The 21,306-nt window shown below is 43.0% G+C and overlaps 1 protein-coding gene across 1 annotated transcript; it reads right to left on the minus strand.

Annotated features, from left to right (window-relative positions):
• Positions 1-9,396: 9,396 nt before the first annotated feature.
• Positions 9,397-18,361, minus strand: FGF16 (fibroblast growth factor 16). Its single transcript, XM_016207246.2, has 3 exons — positions 18,088-18,361; positions 11,906-12,009; positions 9,397-10,213 (listed from the first exon to the last, which is right to left on the minus strand). The coding sequence occupies exons 1-3, from the start codon at positions 18,359-18,361 to the stop codon at positions 9,968-9,970; spliced, it is 624 nt and encodes a 207-aa protein (XP_016062732.1). The 3' UTR covers positions 9,397-9,967.
• Positions 18,362-21,306: the final 2,945 nt, after the last annotated feature.

Genomic DNA, 21,306 nt, shown 5'->3' on the forward strand with positions numbered 1-21,306 from the left:
AGAATGAAAGAAATTTGAACATGTTAAAAGGACAAGGCTGTGTGGACTTGGGATCAACTGTACAAATAAAAGACATAGCTTTCAGAGAGGGAGGAACACTCTCTGAAAGAGGAGAGTAGGAAAAGAAAATGAGTCTAAAGCCTGCCTGAAATAAATTAAAGGAGACCTAAAAAAATGGAAAGCCATCCCATGTTCAGGGACTGGAAGACTTAATATTTTTAAGATGGCAAATACTCCACAAATTGATCTACAGATTAAATATAATCTCTATCAAAATCCCAGATGGCTTCTTTGTATAAATTGACAAACTGGTTCTAAAATATGTATGGAATTTCAAGGAACCCAGAATAGCTAAAACAGTCTTGAAAAAGAAGAACAAAGTTGGAGGATTCCCATATCCTGATTTCAAAACTTACTACAAATCTACAGTAATCATGACTGTGTGATAGTAGTATAAGGATAGATATATAGATCAATAAATAGAATTGAGAATGCAGAAGTAACATATACAGCAATGGTCAATTAATTATTAACAAAAATGCCAAGACTAGTCAATGGGGGAAACAATGGTCTTCAAAAAATGGTGCCAAGACATCTGGAAATACACATGTAGAATAATGAAGTTTGATCTCTAACTCACACCACATACTTGTGCCCATAATTAAGAAATCTCTTAACTCAATAATAAAAAGACATATAACTCAATTTAAAAATGAACAAAGAATCTGAATAGACATTTCTCCAAGGAAGATATACAAATGGCTAAGAAGCTAAAAAGATGCTCAAGATCATTAGTTATCAGGAAAGTTCAAATCTAAACAACAGTGAAATATCCATTCACACCCACCAGGATGGTTACAATAAAAAAAAGATGGAAAATAACAAGTGATAGTGAGGATGTGCAGAAGTTGGAACCCTCATATATTGTTGGTGGGACTGTAAAATGGTACTGCCTCTTTGAAAAAGTGTTTGGCAGTTTCTCAAATGGTTGGCCATAGAAATACCATATAACTCAACAATTCTACTCCTAGGCATATACCCAAGAGAAATGAAAACATGTGTTCACACAGAGACTTGTACACAAATGTTCATAGCAGCATTATTCATAATAGTCCCAAACTGGAAACAACCCAAATGCCCATCAGTTGATGAATGGATAAACAAAATATGGTATAACATGCAACTGAATACTATTCAGTCATAAAAAGAAATGCAGTATTTACACAAGCTACAGTATAGATGAACCTTCAAAACATGCTACATGAAAGAAGCCAGTCACAAAAGACCACATGTTAGATGATTCCATTTATATAAAATGTTCTGGACAGGAAAATTCATAGAGACAGAGTAGATTAGGGGTCATCAGAGACTGGAAAGAGGAGGGAATGAGGAATTATGGTTTCAGGATTTTTTTTGGAGTGATGGAAAAGTTTTGGAAATAGTGCCAATGGCTGTACATTTTGAACGTAATTAATGCCCCTGAATTGTACACTTAAAAATGGTTAAAATGGAAAATTTTGTTATATATATATTTTATAATGATAAAAAATTCAAAAACTATTTCTTTAAAAGAAAAAAAGCAAAACTGAACAGTACCAAAAAATGATTGCTAGGAAACCACTACTAGGTAGCTTGGGTCTTAGTAAAATGTGAGGGAGATTTCATCTTCAGAGAGAGACCAGAGAGTGCCTGATCTAGGACAGGCTGAAACTGAGAACTGAAACAAATGGAGATTTGTAACATCTTACATGAACTAATGCAGTGTTTACCATTTATTCTCATGATAAAAATTGCTAGGAGACTTGCTAAATATACAGATCAATGATTCTAAGTGTGGTTTAAGAACTTGTGGGGTCCATGAGGTCTTTTCTAATTACAGATCAAGGAGAGACCAGATTTTTTCCCTATACCTCGACCAAAAGAACATATAGTAACAGATTGAATGCAGAAGCAAACACATATAAGAATCTAGCTGTCTTCTATTAAGGCGGATATCAAAGAGGTTTGGAAAACTGTAAAAGAGTACCAATTACTAAAATTTTGACAATATAGTTATTTTTCATAAAAATGTGATTTATATTATGATAATGAGTTTATTATTTTAAATAAATTATTAAATAATAAAAATTCTGAATTTTAATTTCCAATATAGTAAAAACCAGTAGCTATAACCCACATAAAGAAAAATTCTTTGAGGTCCGCAATAATTTTTAAGTGTGTAAGGTTTCCTCAGGTCAAAAATTTTGAAAAGCATTGATATAAACCAAGCCTCTGAGTTGGAAATTTTGATTTAGGAGTTCCCAGTAGAGCTCATGAGTCTGTATTTTTAGACAATTACACCAGGTGCTTACCAAGGAAGTTTGGTTAACATTGAGCCAATACAAAGTTGTTTAGATGTTAGGCATTTTAAAAATTTACCTTCATAATTGTCTTTATAATTCTTCTGTTTTGCCTTTGTCTATTTATTTTTTTAAATATTAAAAAAATTATTGCTCACAGTATTATAGATGTCCCCCATTTCCCCTCCTTTGTCTCTCTCCACCCAACCCCTGCCCCAACCCAGGCCTTCCCCACATGGCCTATGCCTATATGCATATATATTCTTTAGTTAATCTCTTCCCGTCCCCTCCACTCCCCTCCCTTCTGAGATCTGTCATTTTGTTCTATGCATCCTTGTCTTTGGATATGATGTTAGGCATTTTGATGATAAGCTATGGTGAATGCCAGACAGAATAAAAACTAGATGAATAAAAGGGCTGTCAAGCAGAAAAGGGCTGGTCCATTTGAGGTTGATGAGACTGTATTTTTAGTGAAGCCATTTGATGACCCAATTTTCATAGCTTTACCTAGTAATGTTGACAATCCAGGAACAGAAGCAGAGAAAGTAGGCACTTTTGATTTTATTTGTTTGTTTGTTTGTTTATGTATATGTTAATCCTCACCTGAGGATGTTTTTTCCATTGATTTTTAGAGAGAGTGGAAGGGAGGGAAGGAGGGGGAGAGAGAGAGAGAGAAATATCAATGTGAAAGATAGTTTTTCATTGGCTCTGCCTCCTGCAAGTGCCCCGACTGGCTCAAGGATCAAACCTGCAACTCAGGTACATGCCCTTGACCGGGAATCGAACCCACAACCCTTCAGTGCATGGACTGGTGCTATAACCACTGAGCAACACTGGCCAGGGCAAAAGTGGGCAGTTTAAATTAGAGTTGGGTGGGATTTTGGGTTGAGGCTAAGTTACCTTTTGCTAGATATATACATGACATTCAGATTGTATGTTGAGAAGGCAATATCCTGGGTTTCTATTGGAGAAGAGTTTTAGGACCTATTGTGTATAGGTGTAATAGCCTGGGGATACCTATAGGATATAGTGTTAGGTAAGGTTAGGATGGTGTGATGGGTTTGGAAACTTGAAGCATTTACAACTGGTGGGACACAGGGAAATCAGAAACTGACAAGGCAAATGTACATCTGCCAGCAGGGGTTTACTAGGAATCTAGTGTGTGGCATGTTAAAGGGGACTGGGATAGGGCTCAAAAGGTAGGACTATAAGGAAGAAAAATGAAAATGGAGGGTTCTGAATATGTGGCACCCAGATGCCACTATCTATGCTTGGTGGGGTTATGGGAGCCTGGACAAGGGAGGATCCTGGGATCCTAGGATACACTGCTAAAATATAACTAAAATGGAAGTTGGGTGAGGGCTAAGAGATTCTGTTGGTTTGCTTCCCACCAGGTACATGAGAAGGTGACGTTTCCAAGTTGGTGCTCTCATATATTCTTAGTAAGAGGCCAGCATTTGTATGGCATGACTTTTCCACATGCCACCTTGCTTTCTGGTACCTGTCCTTTGTAAACACCCAGCAGAAACATGCATACAGAAGGGGACATGGAGTGATGCATATGTTCATTCAGAGATATGTCTTCAAATTAATACTACAAATAATAAATAATGAACTAAAGGTAATAGCAATAGCTAACATTTATTGAATGCTTACTATGTACCAGGTATTGTGTTAAGCACTTTCCACTTTCCATAGATTATCTCATTTAATTTTCACAGCAACAGCTCTTGAGGTAGGTAGTATGATCATCCCCACTTTTATAGTAAAGACACTGTGGCTTACTAAAATTCAGCCATACTACTTTTTTGTAGTTTTTTAAAAAATTATCACCCAAGGGTATGTTTTCATTGATTTTCAGAGAGACAGAAAGGGAAAGAGAGAGACAGGTAGAGAGAAACATTGAGAAAGAAACGTTGATCGGTTGCTCCTGTACGCACCCTGACTGGGCATTGAACCTGCAACCTATGTATGTGCCTGACTGGGAACCAAACCCACAATCTTTTGGTGCACAGGATGATGCTCTAACCAACTGAGCCACCTGGCCAGGGTATAGTTTTTTTTTTTTAAATTATGCCTAACTCCTTCCTGCCTCTGGACTTTTATGTATTCCTGTTCTCCGTCTGGAAAGCTATTTCTACCCCCAATAAAACTAACTCTAAGCATCACTTTTTCAGGAAGCCTTACCCTAACCTCCTTAATAGGTTATATTTCCCTGATAAACACTCTCATAGCACCTTGTACTCTTTCTTTATAGCACTTATTACAATATATAGGTTTACTTGTTTATGTCTGTCTTTCCAACTACACCATGTCAGGAGGAGAGGAACTACATCGGTCTTATTCACCACTATATCTCTAAAGATGTAATAGGTGCTCAATAAATATTTGTTGAATTAATGAATGAATTAATGAATTTGTTCATGGTCAAAAGTTAGGAAGTAAAGGAATCTGTATGTAAACAAGGTTGGTCTGACTCCAGGACCTGAAGAGCATGTTATCTGCACGTCTTTTGCTCCATTGCCAACAATAAAGACTAGGGCCAACTCCATACTTTGTCTGGAAATTGGAGGAGTGGAGATTATTGAGGGTCAAGGAGACTGTTGGGTATCTCTGCAATTGCCACCAAAGCCCTATTGTGCAGACCTATTAGAAAGGCCTTCCATTTTCAGTTGAGAATAGAGGGAGCTCTTAGTAGAGGAATGACAAACTCAATTATGTTCTGATAAGCAAGGGAGTTAGATGACTGACAGTGAACAGGTCTTTTCCAGAGAGGCTTTTTCCTTTCTGGTCCCTTTCTCCCTAACCTCTCACATTCCTCAACAGATCCCTTTTTGTGAAGTTCTGGGGAAAGGCAATATAGCTCCAACTACTCCAGAGAGAAGGAAAAGGAGTCCCAAGGGTCAGGCTTTTCATGAGGAGGAAAGCTAGGCTTGCACGCTTGCACTCCAGTTAACTTGGACCAAGCCTGTGTGATCTGTGGCCCAACTAGAGCCCAGAGACTGATGGATTTTTGACTATTCAGCCAGGGATTCGGTGGCTGAGCACTGCAGTGACTTGAAGGTAAGACAAACTCAGGTTCTTTTATTATTTCAAACCTTTGATTAAATTCCCTTTGGGAAGGAATCTGCTTTGATGGCTTGATATGCTCCTTGTGTCTGGGCCTGGTGGGTTCAGTCTCTGGTTGTTTTTTGAACATGAGCAACATTTGGCTGTGGCAGCAGAAGTGAAAAGAGGTGTGCATAGGGAGGGGGAGGAAAGTCTTGTTGCTATCAGGTCTGCTGTTGGAGTTGAGTTTTGTTCAGAACCACTGAGCAGTGAAGTCACCCCAACTCTTCCCTCCCCTTACTCCCACCTCCCTGCTGCCAAACATGAAGCTATGTCTTAGAGGAAAGGAGTCAAAGGTTTCACATATAAAATCTACATCTTTGAAAAAAACCCCCAAAGCTAAAGACGCTGTCAAGTTTTCCACATAGGATCACAGTGGCCACCAGTTCTTATACCAGTGCTCTGAGGCCATGGAAACTCCTAAGGTAGTTGTTCCTAGCAGTTGGGTGGACACTTAGAGAACCAATGAAAGGACAAATGTGCATACACATAAAATTTACATACAATTTTGGGAGTTCAGGCCCAGGGTGATTCCATGGACCTTAAGGACCTCATGAACCCCAAGTTTGGAACCTCTGGTCTACAATGTTTTCCTTGGCATAGAATAGCAGTTGGGTAGCACTCTTAGTCTTATATATTCTTTCTTGGAACACTATTGGTGCTCAGGAAATATTTGGGGATCCTACGGAGTAAACAGTAAACTAATGCAACATTCTGCCATTTTTATGTGGTATTTACTCTGCCCCCTCTTGATGCAATATCTTTGTCAAGAAGATGTCTAGCCTCTGTGTAAATATATCTAGACAGGGAATTCAATATCTTTCCCTAATGACATTCTAGTTTGTCATTGTGTCTATTAAGAATACTCAGAATTTAACATAACACTTCAGATGATTCAGTTATATAATGCATTCACTCTCTTTAGCCCAGTATTTGTATCATGTGCATATTTGCTAATGGTGTCTATGTCTTTGTCCATTCATTCACTTACCCATTCATTCTTTCAATCAACCATTCATTTATTCAACAAACATTTCTTAAGTGTTTGTTTTGTTTCAGGAACACTCTAAACACTGGGAGGGGATGCATAGATGAATAAGAAATTGTCTCTGTGTATGTTTTCACCCAAAACTGGAGGTCCAGAGCTTACTGCTCTAAAATTCCCTTTACATTGACACAAAATCCATTACTTTAGCACTTTGGGGATATGGTATCAATCAGCTATCGATTGATCTAGTAGTACTAGGTCATGTATCTTACATTTCCATTCCTAGAATTTGTCTTCCCTTCTTTTTGAAATGAAAATAGCTGCCTATTGACATTTTCTGGTCATGTGCTTCCTTCGTTGCTATTCCTATAGTTCAATACCAAAGAGTGCCTCTCCAGGTGCTAATGAACTCCTCCCTCCTCCCTGGACCCTACACCATTCCTCTAGTCCTTTCCCTTTACTTCCACCCAGAGGAAAAAGGTATCACCTGGCCTTAGGATTGGGAGTCTTTCCCTTTTTCAGTACAGTGCAGTTTTCCTTATAAATCTTGCCCTGTAGTATGGTGCTTGTGTCCTTGTCAGGCCTATGTCAAGTGTCTCACTAGAGTAACACTGGCCCTACTCACAGGTAAGTGACAACTTCCTATTAGTTAAAACAGATCTCATTTATCTCACAAGGCCTCAGAAGTTGTGGCTTCAAGTACAGCATAGGGAATATAGTAAATAATACTGTAATAACCATGTATGAGGCCAGGTGGGTATTAGACTTATTGGGGGGATCACTTTATAAGTTATATAAATGTCTAATCAATGGATTGTAAATCTGAAACTAATATAATATTGTACACCAATTGTAATTAAAAAAGAAACAAAAAGAAAGTTGTAGCTGTGTATCAAAAGTTCTAGGTAGCTGACCACAGATAATGTAGGTAAAATTTTGGTTTTAAAATCAAGTGTGATGTGCATTAAAAATGTGATTAAAAATATCACACAGCTGATTTTTATCTTTTTCTCAGAGACCTCTAGAGGTAATGTCTCTTCCCTGTAATCTAACATGAACATTGCCATCAGCCTCCTTGCCTCTCCAAATCCTGTTGGTTCTTCATGGCAGTCATTACTCCTTTCAGGAAACTTTCCCTACATATCTTAGCCCTCTGAGATCTTGGCCTTGGTGATTCGATTGGTGAACATTCTATGATCACACACAGTATGCAACTTAGCATTTTTTAATCTATAGTCTTATTTGCTATCTCATGTGTATATTCTCATATGTGTGGTTGGTTTTCCTGTTGGGTACTTAGGTCTGGATGAGCTTTTATAGACTTTTTGGTTTTGATTTTTTAAAAATATATTTTTATTGATTTCAGAGAGAGGAAGGGAGAGGGAGAGAGAGAGATAGAAACATCAATAATGAGAGGGTTGTCACTGATTGGCTGCCTTCTGCAAGCCCCACACCAGGGATCGAGCCCACAACCCGGGCATGTGCCCTGACCAGGAATCGAACCCTGACCTCCTGGATCCTAGGTCAATGCTCAACTGCTGAGCCATGCCTGGCTGGGCTTGGTTCTGATTTTTAAGTGAGCTGCTTCCTAAGCTATTTGTTTCAGATGTACAATCAGTTGGAAAAATAGCAGATGCTTATATGATGTGATTGAGGAACTACAGGAGGAACTATCTTAAACCCCAAACCTTTTCCCACCAGCCCTTCATGGTGCTTGAGTATGCTATGAGACTTTGATTTCTTTGGTTCTTTCCTGACATTCACTTTGAAAAATGCAAATAACCATATGCTCCTACCTCAGTAAATATCAGGAAAGAGGCCAGGGATTTTAAACCAAGATATTTTAGGGGCTGCTCTGGAGGAGAGGGAGCTCCAGAAATGTCACCCGCCCTTCAATTAGAGCCACTCTACTTTTGTTTTATGGACCAAAATTATCCACAAACTTTATTTATAAGCCATTCAGCTACACAAATAATTATTTTTGAAAACTATTCCTTTATGGCACTAGGTTTCAAACTTTATTGTATATAGGAATCCTTTGGGAGGCTTGTTAAAACACAAATTGCTGACCCCCACACCCTCAGACTTTCCAATTTGGCAGGTCTAGGGTAGGGCCTGATAATTTGCATTTCTAACAAGTTCCCAGATGCTGCTGCTGGTCAAGAGACCATATACTCTGAGAACTACTGCTTTAGGGAAATGCATTAACGGCTTCCCAGAATTCTCTAGTAAAAGCAAGTAAGAAGCCACCAGCAGGCTCTGCCTCTTGAGAACACACCTTCATCTTTCCCTTCCCCACCTTTACCTTTGCCTTTCTCTTTCCTAAGCTCCAAAGGCTCTTCTTTTGCTTCTGTAACTTGTATCCTGAGCCTATGCAGCCCAGCTGGCTCACTTCTACTACCTCTCTAACTTTATAAATAAACTTCTCTTATAAAAATAAATAAATAAAGTAAGAAGCCACCAATTAGGGTTTCTGACCTTCATGCTTTGGGCCCTAACCAAATCCTAAAGGAGGATTTTCCTACGCCTATGTCCTAAGCACAAATGGGAGCTCCCGTAAGAGCTGTTGATCCAGGCCTTCCTGAAGCTTTGGTTCACCACTAAGTTTAATGTCATAGAATCAGAAAGGGCTTCAGATAGGGCCCCTAGATAATGCTAATATTGTGAATAATGGGTCATCGAGCTTAGGCAGTGTGATGCTAACATCAGGAGATTCTAAGGAGTTGGAGAGAAAGAAGCTAACTCATCCTACCAAATGTACAAATCAATAGAATTAGACAGTGGTTACAATATAAAGACAATTTTATTGCCAATAAAGCCTTTAATAACTAATTTATCCCATTTCAGTAGGACCTTATTCTTTCTGATGAAAATCCAGTCATAGCATCTCTCATTAAAAATAAAATTATTTTGAAATAAATAAATATATAAAATAAATAGCATATACATTTCATAAATAGTTTGTCTTTATGCACAGTATCCATGCTTACATTTTAATACCATTTTCTTACAACCTACCCCATCTCCCACTTCCAATGCCAGGAAAACTGCATGTCAGAACAGATGAGAAATCTGCAGAGCCAATGCAGGGATGGCTTGCAGCAGGGCTGTAGCCCTGAGGATTTTCTGAATGAGAGTTTTCCAGAGCTCTGTAGGTAGCATCTATGGCAGATTTTTTGGTCTTTCATTTACCCATTGTCAAGGTATTTGGGCAGATTGTGGGGCAAGACACCCTTGGCCTTTGGCAGGGGCCCCCATTCTTTTTTGTACCACCTCAGGGAAAAGAACATGAGTAAAGAAAAAAGTATATACAAGATTCCCTCTAGCCACCCCTCCCCCCACATCCCTCCCCAAAATAACCCAACCTTGATATACACTTTGAACAAGGGAACAGCTGGGTTGAGTTGAACAGTAAGTGCTTCTCTGCTATCTAAATTGATAGGAAAGAGGATTGAAAAGCTACGAGTATAGTACTTGCAGAGACAATTGTGGCCCCAGAGTATATGGGTTACAAAGGTCACACTAGGGTCTGTTACCTATAGTGGAAGAGGTCTCTGGACATGGAGGGCAACTTAGAAGGATCTACAGGCCTGGGTAAAAAGTGGGTGAATTTCTGGTGTCGTTTAGTCCTGTATCCCTCCCGGGGTGAGCCGTCTTTATTCAGGGCCACATAATACTGTCTCTCCGAGTCCAAGTGTTTGTACAAGGTGGAGGCATAGGTGTTGTACCAGTTTTCTTCAAACTGTTCCCGGAAAACACATTCACGCGTGAGTTTCTTCTGTGAGGGTGAGAAAATAAAGCAGAGCCCATTATATGACTATTTCTCCCATCCCAGCTTGTTGGTGGAGAACCCTGAAATAGCAATAGCACATTGATATTAGAAAAGTTCAGTCCTATCTACCGGTATTACTGAGGTATCTTCTTTCCAAATAGCACAAAACAGTCCTATCTATATCACTTTCATCCTCTTTCATGAGCCACACAAAAATGTTTTAGGTGATATCTTTCCTGAAGGCAGGAGACTGGAGGAGATAGCCTCACTTGGCTCTTTGAGCCTGAGATTTTTCTTTTTAAAAATTATTTCAATTGAATTTATTGGGGTGACACTGGTTAATAAAATATATAGGTTTTAGGTGTGCAATTCTACAATAGAGCCTGAGATTTTTCTGAGCCCGAGAACTTCTGTTATGGCTGCCCAATGCCCCACTGGCATACCTCAGTTTTTCTCTACTTAGGGCTAATGATGTTCAAATCCATTGAGATTACAGTCAACCACGTTAACTGATAGGCAAAGGCCTTGGATCTATATTAAGTTCCACGGGAGGTGAGCTGTGATCTCTCCTGATGAAGGGTTTAAGGCCTGTCAGTTGGAAAGCTTACAAAAGATCTCCTTGAAAAGTTCCTCCAATCTGGCTACTTCAAGCTAGCAGCTCCTGGGTCTCTTGCCTCTGTCGCTTTTCACACTTGATCCAACCGCCATAGTACTTGCTAGGGTTGCCGATACTGAGTGCTAGGGACAGGCCTATCACTTAGGTGTCAGGGAAAAATGTGCTCTGATTTCAAGGGGTGTAGGCAGCCAGAAAGCATGCTATGTGATTCAAAAGCCATAGCCACGAGTTGGGATCGTCTGAAAGGGTTAAGATCAGCAAAGCCACTCACCATTCCCCAGCTCTTGGCTAGCTTCCAGAATAGAGAACATGCACTGCAGTCAACCCAGTCCTAGCTAGAGACTTAGGGCTGTCACCAGACCCAGGAACCCTCACTCTTCATTTATTTGTTTCATTGGCCTTTGGGATTCAGCGGAAACAATCTGGAAATCAGGGACTGTGTTGTTAACCTCAGAATCCTCAATCAGAAGGCCAGATTTTCCACTATATTTTAAAAATATATTTTTATTGATTATAGACAGAGGAAAGGAGAGGGAGAGATAGAAACATCAATAATGAGAGAGTCATTGATCGGCTGCCTCCTGCATGCCCCGCACTGGGGATCAAGCCTGCAACTCAGGCATGTGCCCTGACCGGGAATTGAATCGTGATCTCCTGGTTCATGGGTTGACCCTCAACCACTGAGCCACACTGGTTGGGCTGCACTGCCTATTTTTGTGCCAGCTAATCTGCTACTCCTTTGGGTACCCATTAAAATTCAGATGTGCTCCTCAGGAGGGTGAATGCCTCAAACCCTACCATCTACTAACAAACCAGCACAGCTTACTATTATCATCAGAATAGCTGGCCTGCTAATGGAAAATCCGAAAGCAAGTATGCCACAGTAAAGTTTATGTTTTCATGGGGGCTGAATGAGTGAGTTATGTAGCAAGTTCCTGGGCAGCCACACATGACTAGAAAACAATCTTTTACAGCTGACAAAAGTGCTTTCAAGTGCTAGATAAAAGTCTTTATAGTTTTGCCTTACATTGTCCAAATACTGGTGGTAATAGCCTCTGATGAAAAGAAAACCTTAAACTTACCGATCCATATAGCTCTCCTCGCTCATTCATTCCTAAGTATAGGCCAGAGTCCACTCCTCGAATGCTGATCAGCCCCACAGCCAGGCTGATAAACTCCAGGATGCCTACAGCAAAAAAAGTGAATGCCATTTCCATTACTAACATTAACCTAAGAGGAAGCTGTTTGGGTAACATGAGCTACCAGTCATTTATGCACAACTGGAGGCCACCCCTGGGTGCCTTTCCTGAATGACCTGATAAAACCGTCTTTTGCAGCATGAATGGAACCAAAGAGAAGACACTGAGTCTCTCTGGACCTCAGTTTTCCATATGTAAAATGGGGGAAACAATCTCTGCTTCTAGTTAACAGTCTTAGGCATATTATGAGGAAGAGACAGTGAGAAGGCTTTGGCTACAAAAGCTCCCAATTACAAGGTACTATTACTGTTAAGTACCACCATTTCAAGAAATGGAAGGGCAGCTTCCTAAACAGGAGAATATGGCCAGGTTTCTGCATCTTCCCAAAGTCATGTCCCTCCTCCCTAGAGCACAGAGCATTACCTCACTGAACTTGTTTTGCACCCTCTTAGCTCCCATGTACTTAAAGCCACATGAGGCTGTCAGCTGTCTGTAGCTGACTCTAACAAAGGCCACACAGGCCACTCAATAAGTTTGTTTCTCCTGCCATAGGCAGGACGCAGAACTTGGTCTAGTAAGAGTTTTCTCCTGAAAAGTGCTCTCAGCCAGTGTAGCCCCAGAATGACAAGCCTGTCATTCTCCCCTTCTCTCTTGAGAATTTTAAGTTTATTCATGGCCAAGAGTTGGCAGATAGTATTGGACTTGATACTGATTTGAGATGTTGCAAATTTAAGGGGAAAGGGAAGACATTCAGAAATGTCCCTCTAGCTGACAAGGATAGATGTGAAGATTTGAAAACATTTTCATTTACTGAGCAGCAATAAGAGGAAAAAAGAAATCAACCACTAAGAGGGAAAAAGGACCAAGAACTGAAATGCTGGTGACATTGAACACTTTATACTTTCATTCTACAATAGCACATCTATGATATAGATGCAGATATAATGGGCAGCCAAATTCTTCTGTGATATTCCTGTCTCTAACCATGCTTTTCAATGTAGAGGCCAAAACTTGATACAACTGACTCACAGAGGCATCCAAAGGTATGAAATGAGCTCATACCTGGCTGTCTTTCTTATCCAAAAATACAGTTCTTAAGGGTAATAATATTCTATGTAATCGACATAGACAGTGAGACTGATTATTTAAAGATCACTTAAAAATGTAAGTGGTTAATTTTGAAATTATGTTCAAAACTCCAATAGGAAGTCTGAAGAGCCCCAATGACTTGGGCTGGTGGGTGGGTGTTCAAGTATGGCAGCTTTAGGGCACATGTTTCCATCGCCCATTTGAAGAATGTAAAGTTCTTTGGCTGCTATTATATAAAAATTCTCCAAGTTTTATTCTCAGTCTGGTTGTTACTCTTATAGTAGTACAAAGAAAGGAGTTTTGGGAAAAGAGATTGAAACAAGATGGTAGGAGGGGAAGGGAAAATACCTGGTGCCAAGTAACAGTTAAGCAGATACTGATTTTATGGACTAAAACTTTTAGTTGTACTGTACAACATTCTGATTTTGGTTCTGCCCTGTTTAACATTTTAATAAATGACTGTAAGAGGACATAGAGAGACTGCTTATCTTAGTTCCAGAAGACATACAGCTAAGAGGGTGACACAAACAAAATCCAAACAGATTTCAAGAGAATGGAAAAATAGGCTGACTCCAACGAAATAAGCTTTAATTAGAATAATATGTAAAGTCCTACGCTTTGGTTCCCAAACCAATTACCTGAGATGTTTTGCATTTGGGGTTTTGTTGGGGGAGGGTGAGCCTCAAGTGCAGATAGTTGAGTAAATCACACTCCTTTTTTGGGGGCCTATTATCATAATTGGTCTGTGCAAGGGCATTTTAGTTATCTATTTCTTTTTATTTCCATACTCTGTTCCCATCCTCCTCCATCCCAATTTTAGGCAACCATGTATTTTTTCTTGAAAACATGTACTGTTCTTGTGTTTTCATGTATTTTTACCAAATGCAAGACTGCCCATCTTTGGAATGGGGAGATGTGGCTTAGCAAAATATACACAGCAATGACTTAGGGGATTTGATTGAATAAGGTAAGCTTGGTACAGGTGATTCATGAGATTATTAAAAAGCTAATGTGCCCAGCCAGCGTGGCTCAATGTTTGAGCATCGACCTATGAACCAGGAGGTCACAGTTCGATTTCCGGTCAGGGTATATGCCCTCGTTGTGGGCTAGGTCCCCAGTAAGGGGCGTGCAGGAGGCAGCCGATCAATAACTCTCTCATCATTGATGTTTCTCCATCTCCCTTCCTCTCTCTGAAATCAATTTTTTAAAAAAGCTAATGTAAAACTAGTCATGTAAAAATTAAAAATGATTAAAAAGCTAGTGTAAAACATAGGAAAAAAAGAGGGGAAAAGCTAGCATTATTTAAGGCTGCACTGATAGAGGTCTAGTAACTGGCTTAAGGGAGAGCACTGCCCCACTCTGCTCTGCCTTAGTTAGGTCACACTGAGAGGGCTATGTTTTGGTTCTACTGTATTTAAAGAGGGCTACAAAAAACAGGAGTGTATTCAAAGAGCAATAGCCAGTGTGGCAAGGAAATGAGAAACCAGGTCATGATTCAGTTCTGGGTGCTAAACTTTGAGGGATACCAACGTGTTGGAGCCTTCAGTTCTTTGCTTTGCTTAGGCAGATTATTTCTGAGCTTCAAGTCTTAGTTCCCTCATTCTCTAAGTATCTCATGTCTCTAACCACCCTGAGCTCATTAAGTAGCAGAGGTCAGCTTGTGATCTCACCATCCAAGACCTGGTGTGAGAACAAATCGTGAAACCCAAGAGGTGTGGCTATTTGAGTCACCACAGTTTTTCTCCAATTCTCTGTTAACATGATGCCAAAGGACAGATCATACAGGAAGTCACTTGGGTTGTGTCCAGTAATAGGGGTCTCCAACAGCTGGAATCATCCCTGCCCAGCTGTCTTTGGGCATCATTTCCCTCTGCCAACTTTCCTATTAGCTGGATTTTAACTGTGGGAACCCAATGGCACATGATGATGGAACAGATATTCCTAAACCTTCTCTGAATCCCAGCCAGCATGAAGGGAGAGAGAAAACAAGCCATTTTCACATTTTCCCAGCTACAGCTGGAGAGGGGTGTTAACAGCAAAGTGTTGTGGCAAAGTATTAAGTAGACAGTTTGTCCTCAGTACTCACCCCCTTCAAAGCCCAAGACCTCCCTCTGCTCTGCCTCATCTTGACCTGTCCACCTCAGCTCTGGCCTTTGCTTGACAATTTCTGGGCTCTCCTCCTTTTACACTTTTCCCCCCATGGCCTCAGTCAAAATGGATCTGTCCTGGGTCCCACTGCTTCAGAACCTAGCTAGATGATTGACTAATTTGTCATTTAATCTGGTTCCATAACTTGCCTGAGCTCCCTCAGCCAGCCATCCTTTCAGACCTTCATGGCCAAGACAGTGCTGCCTTGGCATCCTGCCAAATAAGAACCAGATCGCTCAAAACCCAAAGCAGCTGCAGGAGCCTGTTCCATCCCACCTGGCGGGCAGCCTCTCCTCCAGTCTGGCTCCCAAGCCCTACTATGCCAGTCCACAGGTGTCCCTCAAGAATGTCAGTATCCCTGTGAACCTCATGTAAATGCTACTAGCCAGGCAGAGGTTGTAATACTCCTGGCTACTGATTGCAGAATGGGGGGTGGGGAGGGGGGAGGATAGGTTGTGCCAACAGGTTATTATTTGGAGTCGGGGCTGCTCTTGGGCTCAGCCTGACTCATTCTGAACACATGGATTCCAGGGTAATCCTTGGGGGCCCTGCTCTCCAATTACAACAAATAGCTATTTACTTTACATGGCCTTTGGAGACTACCTCCTCCCCCCAAGCAGAAATCTATAATATTTTATATCTTAAGTCTGGCCTACTTTACCCTGCTGGAATGTTGACTGCTAAAACACTTATGGAATGTGAAAGTTTCGATTTATTGAATACCCTGGCTGATTAACTCAACTGTGGAGGGAGGAGTTAGCAAACTCAAACGCCACCTCTTTCTTTGCCAAAAGCTAAACTGAGAAAGAGTACATGTGTTTGAAAGTTGGCAGGGGAGGTTACAAAGAGACAGCTTTGAGCAGTTATCATTTCCTTTACAGGAAATACACAAAACTGCCAGGAAGCCAGGGAAGGAGGAAAGGGAAAAGGTGATGCAGAGGTGGTCTCAGGCAGTGTTTTTTAAAGACAAAACCAAAAAAGAAGCAGTCAGTTAAGCAGCAGTGAAAACATCCCTTCTTCCTGCCAGTTTTATTTCCTTTGGTTTCTCCTTAAACTTAACACCCTTAGCATGCCTAAGAGATGAAAAGAAATCAAGATGTGTCCTTAGGGAGGTAATTAAAGACCACTTATCCCAAGAGCCCATTACTGATTTATGTTGACCTTGTAGGTTATTGGGCTCAGCTTAGGCACAAAGTCAGACAAACACTTGTAGCTGCTGGGAGCCAAGTTCATAGTTTCTCCACCTCTGCTGCCCCCAACCAACATTTCTTCATCATTTCATGATTTTTCTTTTATATCTCAGGAATGAGTTACTCCAATATTTTAGGCCATTTTGAGAGCCTTTCGGGGCTCTGAGGCCAGGGTGGGAGTCCCATTACTTCTGAAGAGAAACAAAAGGGGACTGCAAAGTCATAAGCGATAGAAGGAAAAGAAGCCAAGTTAACACTCCTTCTCCCTTCACCCCACCTTATCACCCATTTGAGGACGTGCTGCAAGTTTATACAGACACCTGCACCCCTCCATTACCCCCACCCCACACAACCTACTGCACTCCAGCTCTGTGAGTGCATTTTTCCAAGATGACATAGACCTCATTAGGGTTCCTGCTTGCTCCCAGCAAGGAAGACCAGCCCTGGCCCTAAGTTGTTTGCTTGACTTGGCCTCTGTGCACCCCCTCCCCACTTTTTACTGTGCACTCCAGCTGGAGCTCTAGCAAGGAATGGGGAATAGGAGGATGGGGAGGTTTGGGGGAAGTGAAGGAGGGTGAGAAAAAGAAGGGAACTTATTATGCCTGAAGGTAGTCAAAACTTATGAGCTTAAGGATAGAAGGTTTCCTTGGGCCATAGGGTCCTTGGGAGGAAGTAGGGGCACTGGGAGATAGAGGGCCCAAGGAAGGGTAGCTGTCACAGCACCTGAAAAATGGTTTAGTGGAGAATAGGAAATTGAACATAAACATGGCCAAATTACTGAGCAGTGAACACATTTGCTTAGAAACCTAATGATCTCTGTCTCAGATCAAGGCTTATATTGTTTTCTGTATGTCGGATAGGCAGCTGTGCCCTTTGAACAATCTGCAGAATGGCGGGCATAGAAAATCCTGGATAGAGGTTGGACATTTCCTGTCCTGGGTCCAGAAGACACCTGTTTCTGTGGCTGGGAGTGGGCCCAGGACAGTTTCCTCACTGAGGCAAGGAGTCCAGAGGCAGCTCTGGGCAAAAGCTGCCCCAGAGCTTGTGCCCTTACACAGTGGATCCTGGACTTTCCTAGTTTCTCCAGCACCCAACTCATGCCCTGCTGCTTGGATTGGCCCCCCACTCCAGGCAGAGCAATCCAGAGGCAGAACAGGTGCCGGCCAAAAGCGACTTCGGTGTGGGCCACTCGCCCACCAAGTCCATGGCATACGAAGGCTCCTGCTCCAGGCTACCCTACCCTCGAGGCTTGGTTCCGCGCTGCAGATGCGGCGACCCTGCTCCTACCCCTCTCCCAGCTTCACCTGCTTCCATCCGAAGCACAGCATCCAGGTCCCAGAACGATTCCCTCGCACCCAGGGGAGGGTGGAGTGGAGAAACGAGAGGCCGCACCTCGAGGCGCCCTCGCTCCCGCCCCCGCCCCCTCATGAGCATCTCAGGGTGCCAGGCGCCCTGATGCCTTGCGGCTCAAGTCCGCACCGTCGTGTCCCGCCTGCCCCGCGTCCCTGACCGCCTTCCGCCTCGACGGCACTGAGCTGGGGGCGGTCCGCGGAGCCCCCGAGCCTAAGCTCAGGGCCATCGGCTCCCCAGCGCTCCATCTGTCCACTTGCCTCCCGTCCCTCCCGGGCGCATCCTCACCAAAGCGGCTGTGGTCGTGGCGGGTGCCGTGCACCGTGCCGTTGGGGAAAATCTCCAGGTGGAAGCCGGTGCGGCAGTACAGCTGGCGGCGCCGCAGAATTCCCTTCAGGTGGGCGAAGTCTGTGGGCGAGCCGCGCTGCAGCTTCCCCTCTATCTGGCCCAGGCGCTCGTTCAGGAAACCAGGGGAGTCAGCTAAGGGCACGTTCCCCAAAGACGATGAAAAACCATGCAGATCCCAGTCCAAGGAGGAAAAGACCCCCCCCACCTCCGCCATGGCGGGGTGCGCGGGGCCAAGCCCGGGAGGAGGTGAGCGAACTGCCTCTCCCCGCAGCGGGCGTGGGCGATTCGCCGGCGCTCGCTTGCTAGCTCAGTGCTCTGCAGAGCAGCAGTCGACGTCTGTTCGCGTCCAAGGAACTTCTCAGCGGCGGGGAGCGTGGGGCAGCGGGCTCCTGACCTTGCTCTCAGTCAGAGTACCGCTTTCCCTCGCATCCATCTCCTCAGGCGTCTCATAGCTGGTTTCTTCCAGCTATCGGATGCAAACGGCACTTTATATACGTACCCACTCCCCTTACATTGACATATTGGATATTTAAATACAAGCCACACCTCACTGGCATCCCCTCGGAGATTGGTGTGTGGGTTCTTTTTTTTTTTCTCCTTCTCGTATCCATTTGGCTCTTTTGGAAGAGGGAGGCGGGGGGGGGGGAGAGAAAGAGTGAGCTTCACTCCCTCTTTTATTATGAAAAAATGGCAGGAAAAAGCTACACATTGCAGTGAGGCGTAACTGCTTTTGGCAGGTTTTTCTGAAACTGCTGATGAAATAACGGAGCCCAGTGCGTGGAGGCTTCAGGCGCCCACGGCCACTCAGGCCTGTTGCGTGGAGGTCTGTCTGCTGCGCGGGGGCAATCCCCACTTCCCACGAGTCCTCCGGCTGCTAGCCTTGGGAAAGTAGCCTGAGCCCCTCTTGTTCCCGGGCTGGTGCTGCAGAAGGGGTGGCTGGTCTGGGACAGAGGCTTCTTGGTTTCTTTGTTCTGTTGCCGCCCCCCTCCTCCCCAGTCCCACTCCCCACCTGTAGGTTGGAAGGGGGCTGAGGAAGTGAAAAATCAAGCGAATTCAGTTGTAAAATTTTGGATTGGGGGTGGTAGCGGTCCCTGCAGGCACCAAGGCGGGGCCTTAAGGGGACTGGGAGGAGCGGGAAACCCCACTGAGGAAAGAAGACATTTTTTTAAGGGACGTTACAGCTTAGGAGATGGGGGTGGGGGTGGGGGCGGTGGGGTAAGAAATAGCAAGAGTTCTTTTTGAAAAATGATCTCCACTGGCTTTCTGGGCGCGCATTTACAAGGCTCTGGAGAGCAGACTCAATGAGGGGCCATTGGAAGCCTGGTAGGGGCTTTCCCCCACCCCTTTTCTTGTTGGAAACAGGTGTTTCCTCGCTCTGTCCTGTGCCCTGCTCAGAGATATTCTATCAGGACGAGCGGCATTTGGGGCGGGAACTGGCGGCAGTCAGGGCAACGGGCAGCGTCGAGAAGAACTGAGCAGGTGCCCGGCCTGCCCCTTGTGCCTCAGCGCCCCTGCCCAGCACCTGAACCATGGGGCCCTTCTTAGGCCCTGGCGCTCAGCGTCCTTCTGGCTCACTAAACTGCGCTGTTGCTCGCAGTTTGCACACGCGCGGCGGGCTCTGGTCGCCTTCTCGGGCTCCTACAGGAGAAACAAGAGAGCAAGCATCCTCCGTTTTGCCTTTGCAGCGCCTCCTGCTGGAGAATCTGTGTCTTGCACCGAGTTCGAACTCAGGGTCTCCATTAGAGAAAACAGATTCAACCTAGTTCGGTTAGTGTAATTTGAGGTCCTGGTGCTGGGCTCCCATGTGCAGCCCTTGCTCACTCTCTGGTACCATAAAAATTCCTGGTTTGAAACACTGGTTCTAGTGTGTCTCCCTAGCTCAGTCAGAGCCTCCAGAGCCAAGCATAAGGTCTGGCACATATTAGGTGCTCAGAAATCTTCTGACGTGTTTGCTCCCAGTAGTAGGGAACACAGACGCAAATAGTCTTCAAACTCTAGAGGACACAGAACTGCAAAAGATGACTTCCGTATTGGAGTATTTATGGATTAAATAGCAGGCTATCTGGGATTTGCTTTAAAATAATCCAGAGTGAGAAGGCAAGAGTGGAGGTATAGATGTGACAATATTGTTCATGTGTTACTAGTTGTTGAAGGCCAATGGGCTTCTACTCTCTCTATATAAATACACACACATGAAATTTTGTCTAATAAAAACTTTTAAAATGGGACCGACATAAAACAATAAATAAACCATTTCTTCTTTCTTTATTCTTCCCTTCAAAGAGCTTGTGGATTTAGTGAGAAAGTCGGGGAGGAAGGACAAAGTTTAAGACAAGTATATAAATGACTAGAATACAAGGCAATATAAGGTATATAGTGCTGTGTGGATTCAGAAAGCAGAGAGAAGGCTGATCTGGGGGGTTAGGGCTGGGTTCTGGCCCAAGGTGGCCTTTGTAATGGATGGGCTGGATTTTTCAAATTCAGGTGGTTCACTTCCAGGAAGAGGAAAATAGTAACAAAGCAAGTGGAACAATTTTAATTGGTAAAGACTAGTTCTTGGGGGTTTTAGTGAATGTCAAATGAAATACTATAGATAGAACTGCTTTGAGAAGTATGTGATGTAAAGGATTTAGATGTCTCTATTATGATATGAATCATGCATTGATAATGGTGAAAGAACATTTCCTCAATAGTCACATTAGGGACCTTCTGTATTCTTTGTCCCTCAACATTCCCAAAGTCACCAACCACAGTTGCAGATCTGGAGGCGTACCTGATCAAAGGTCAGAGATACAAACATTTCATTCCCCTTCTGGGGCTCTTTTGAGATTAAGCTGACTGATGATTGTGTTTTAAATAATTTTTCCATGAAGTATCCCAATGACAGAGCAATTCCATGGAAGTTATTTAATTTTCACAACCTTATGGAGTAGAAGGTGCCATTTTTACTATTTTAGAGGTGAATTTAAATGACTAGCACAGAATCATATTAATAAGGAGCAGAGTAATAATTTGATCTCAGATCCACTGGGGGCAAATTACTCTCAATTTATAGGCCTTGGGATTATGCAAAGAACCACATGTTTGGGATAGTGAGATTTCAAAATACTTTGATTTATAGAAAATCCTCAGCAGGACACAACCTCAGACCAGTGTTGT

The sequence above is a fragment of the Miniopterus natalensis genome, chromosome X, assembly GCF_054644295.1.
Source record: "Miniopterus natalensis isolate mMinNat1 chromosome X, mMinNat1.hap1, whole genome shotgun sequence".
Lineage (NCBI taxonomy): Eukaryota > Metazoa > Chordata > Mammalia > Chiroptera > Miniopteridae > Miniopterus > Miniopterus natalensis.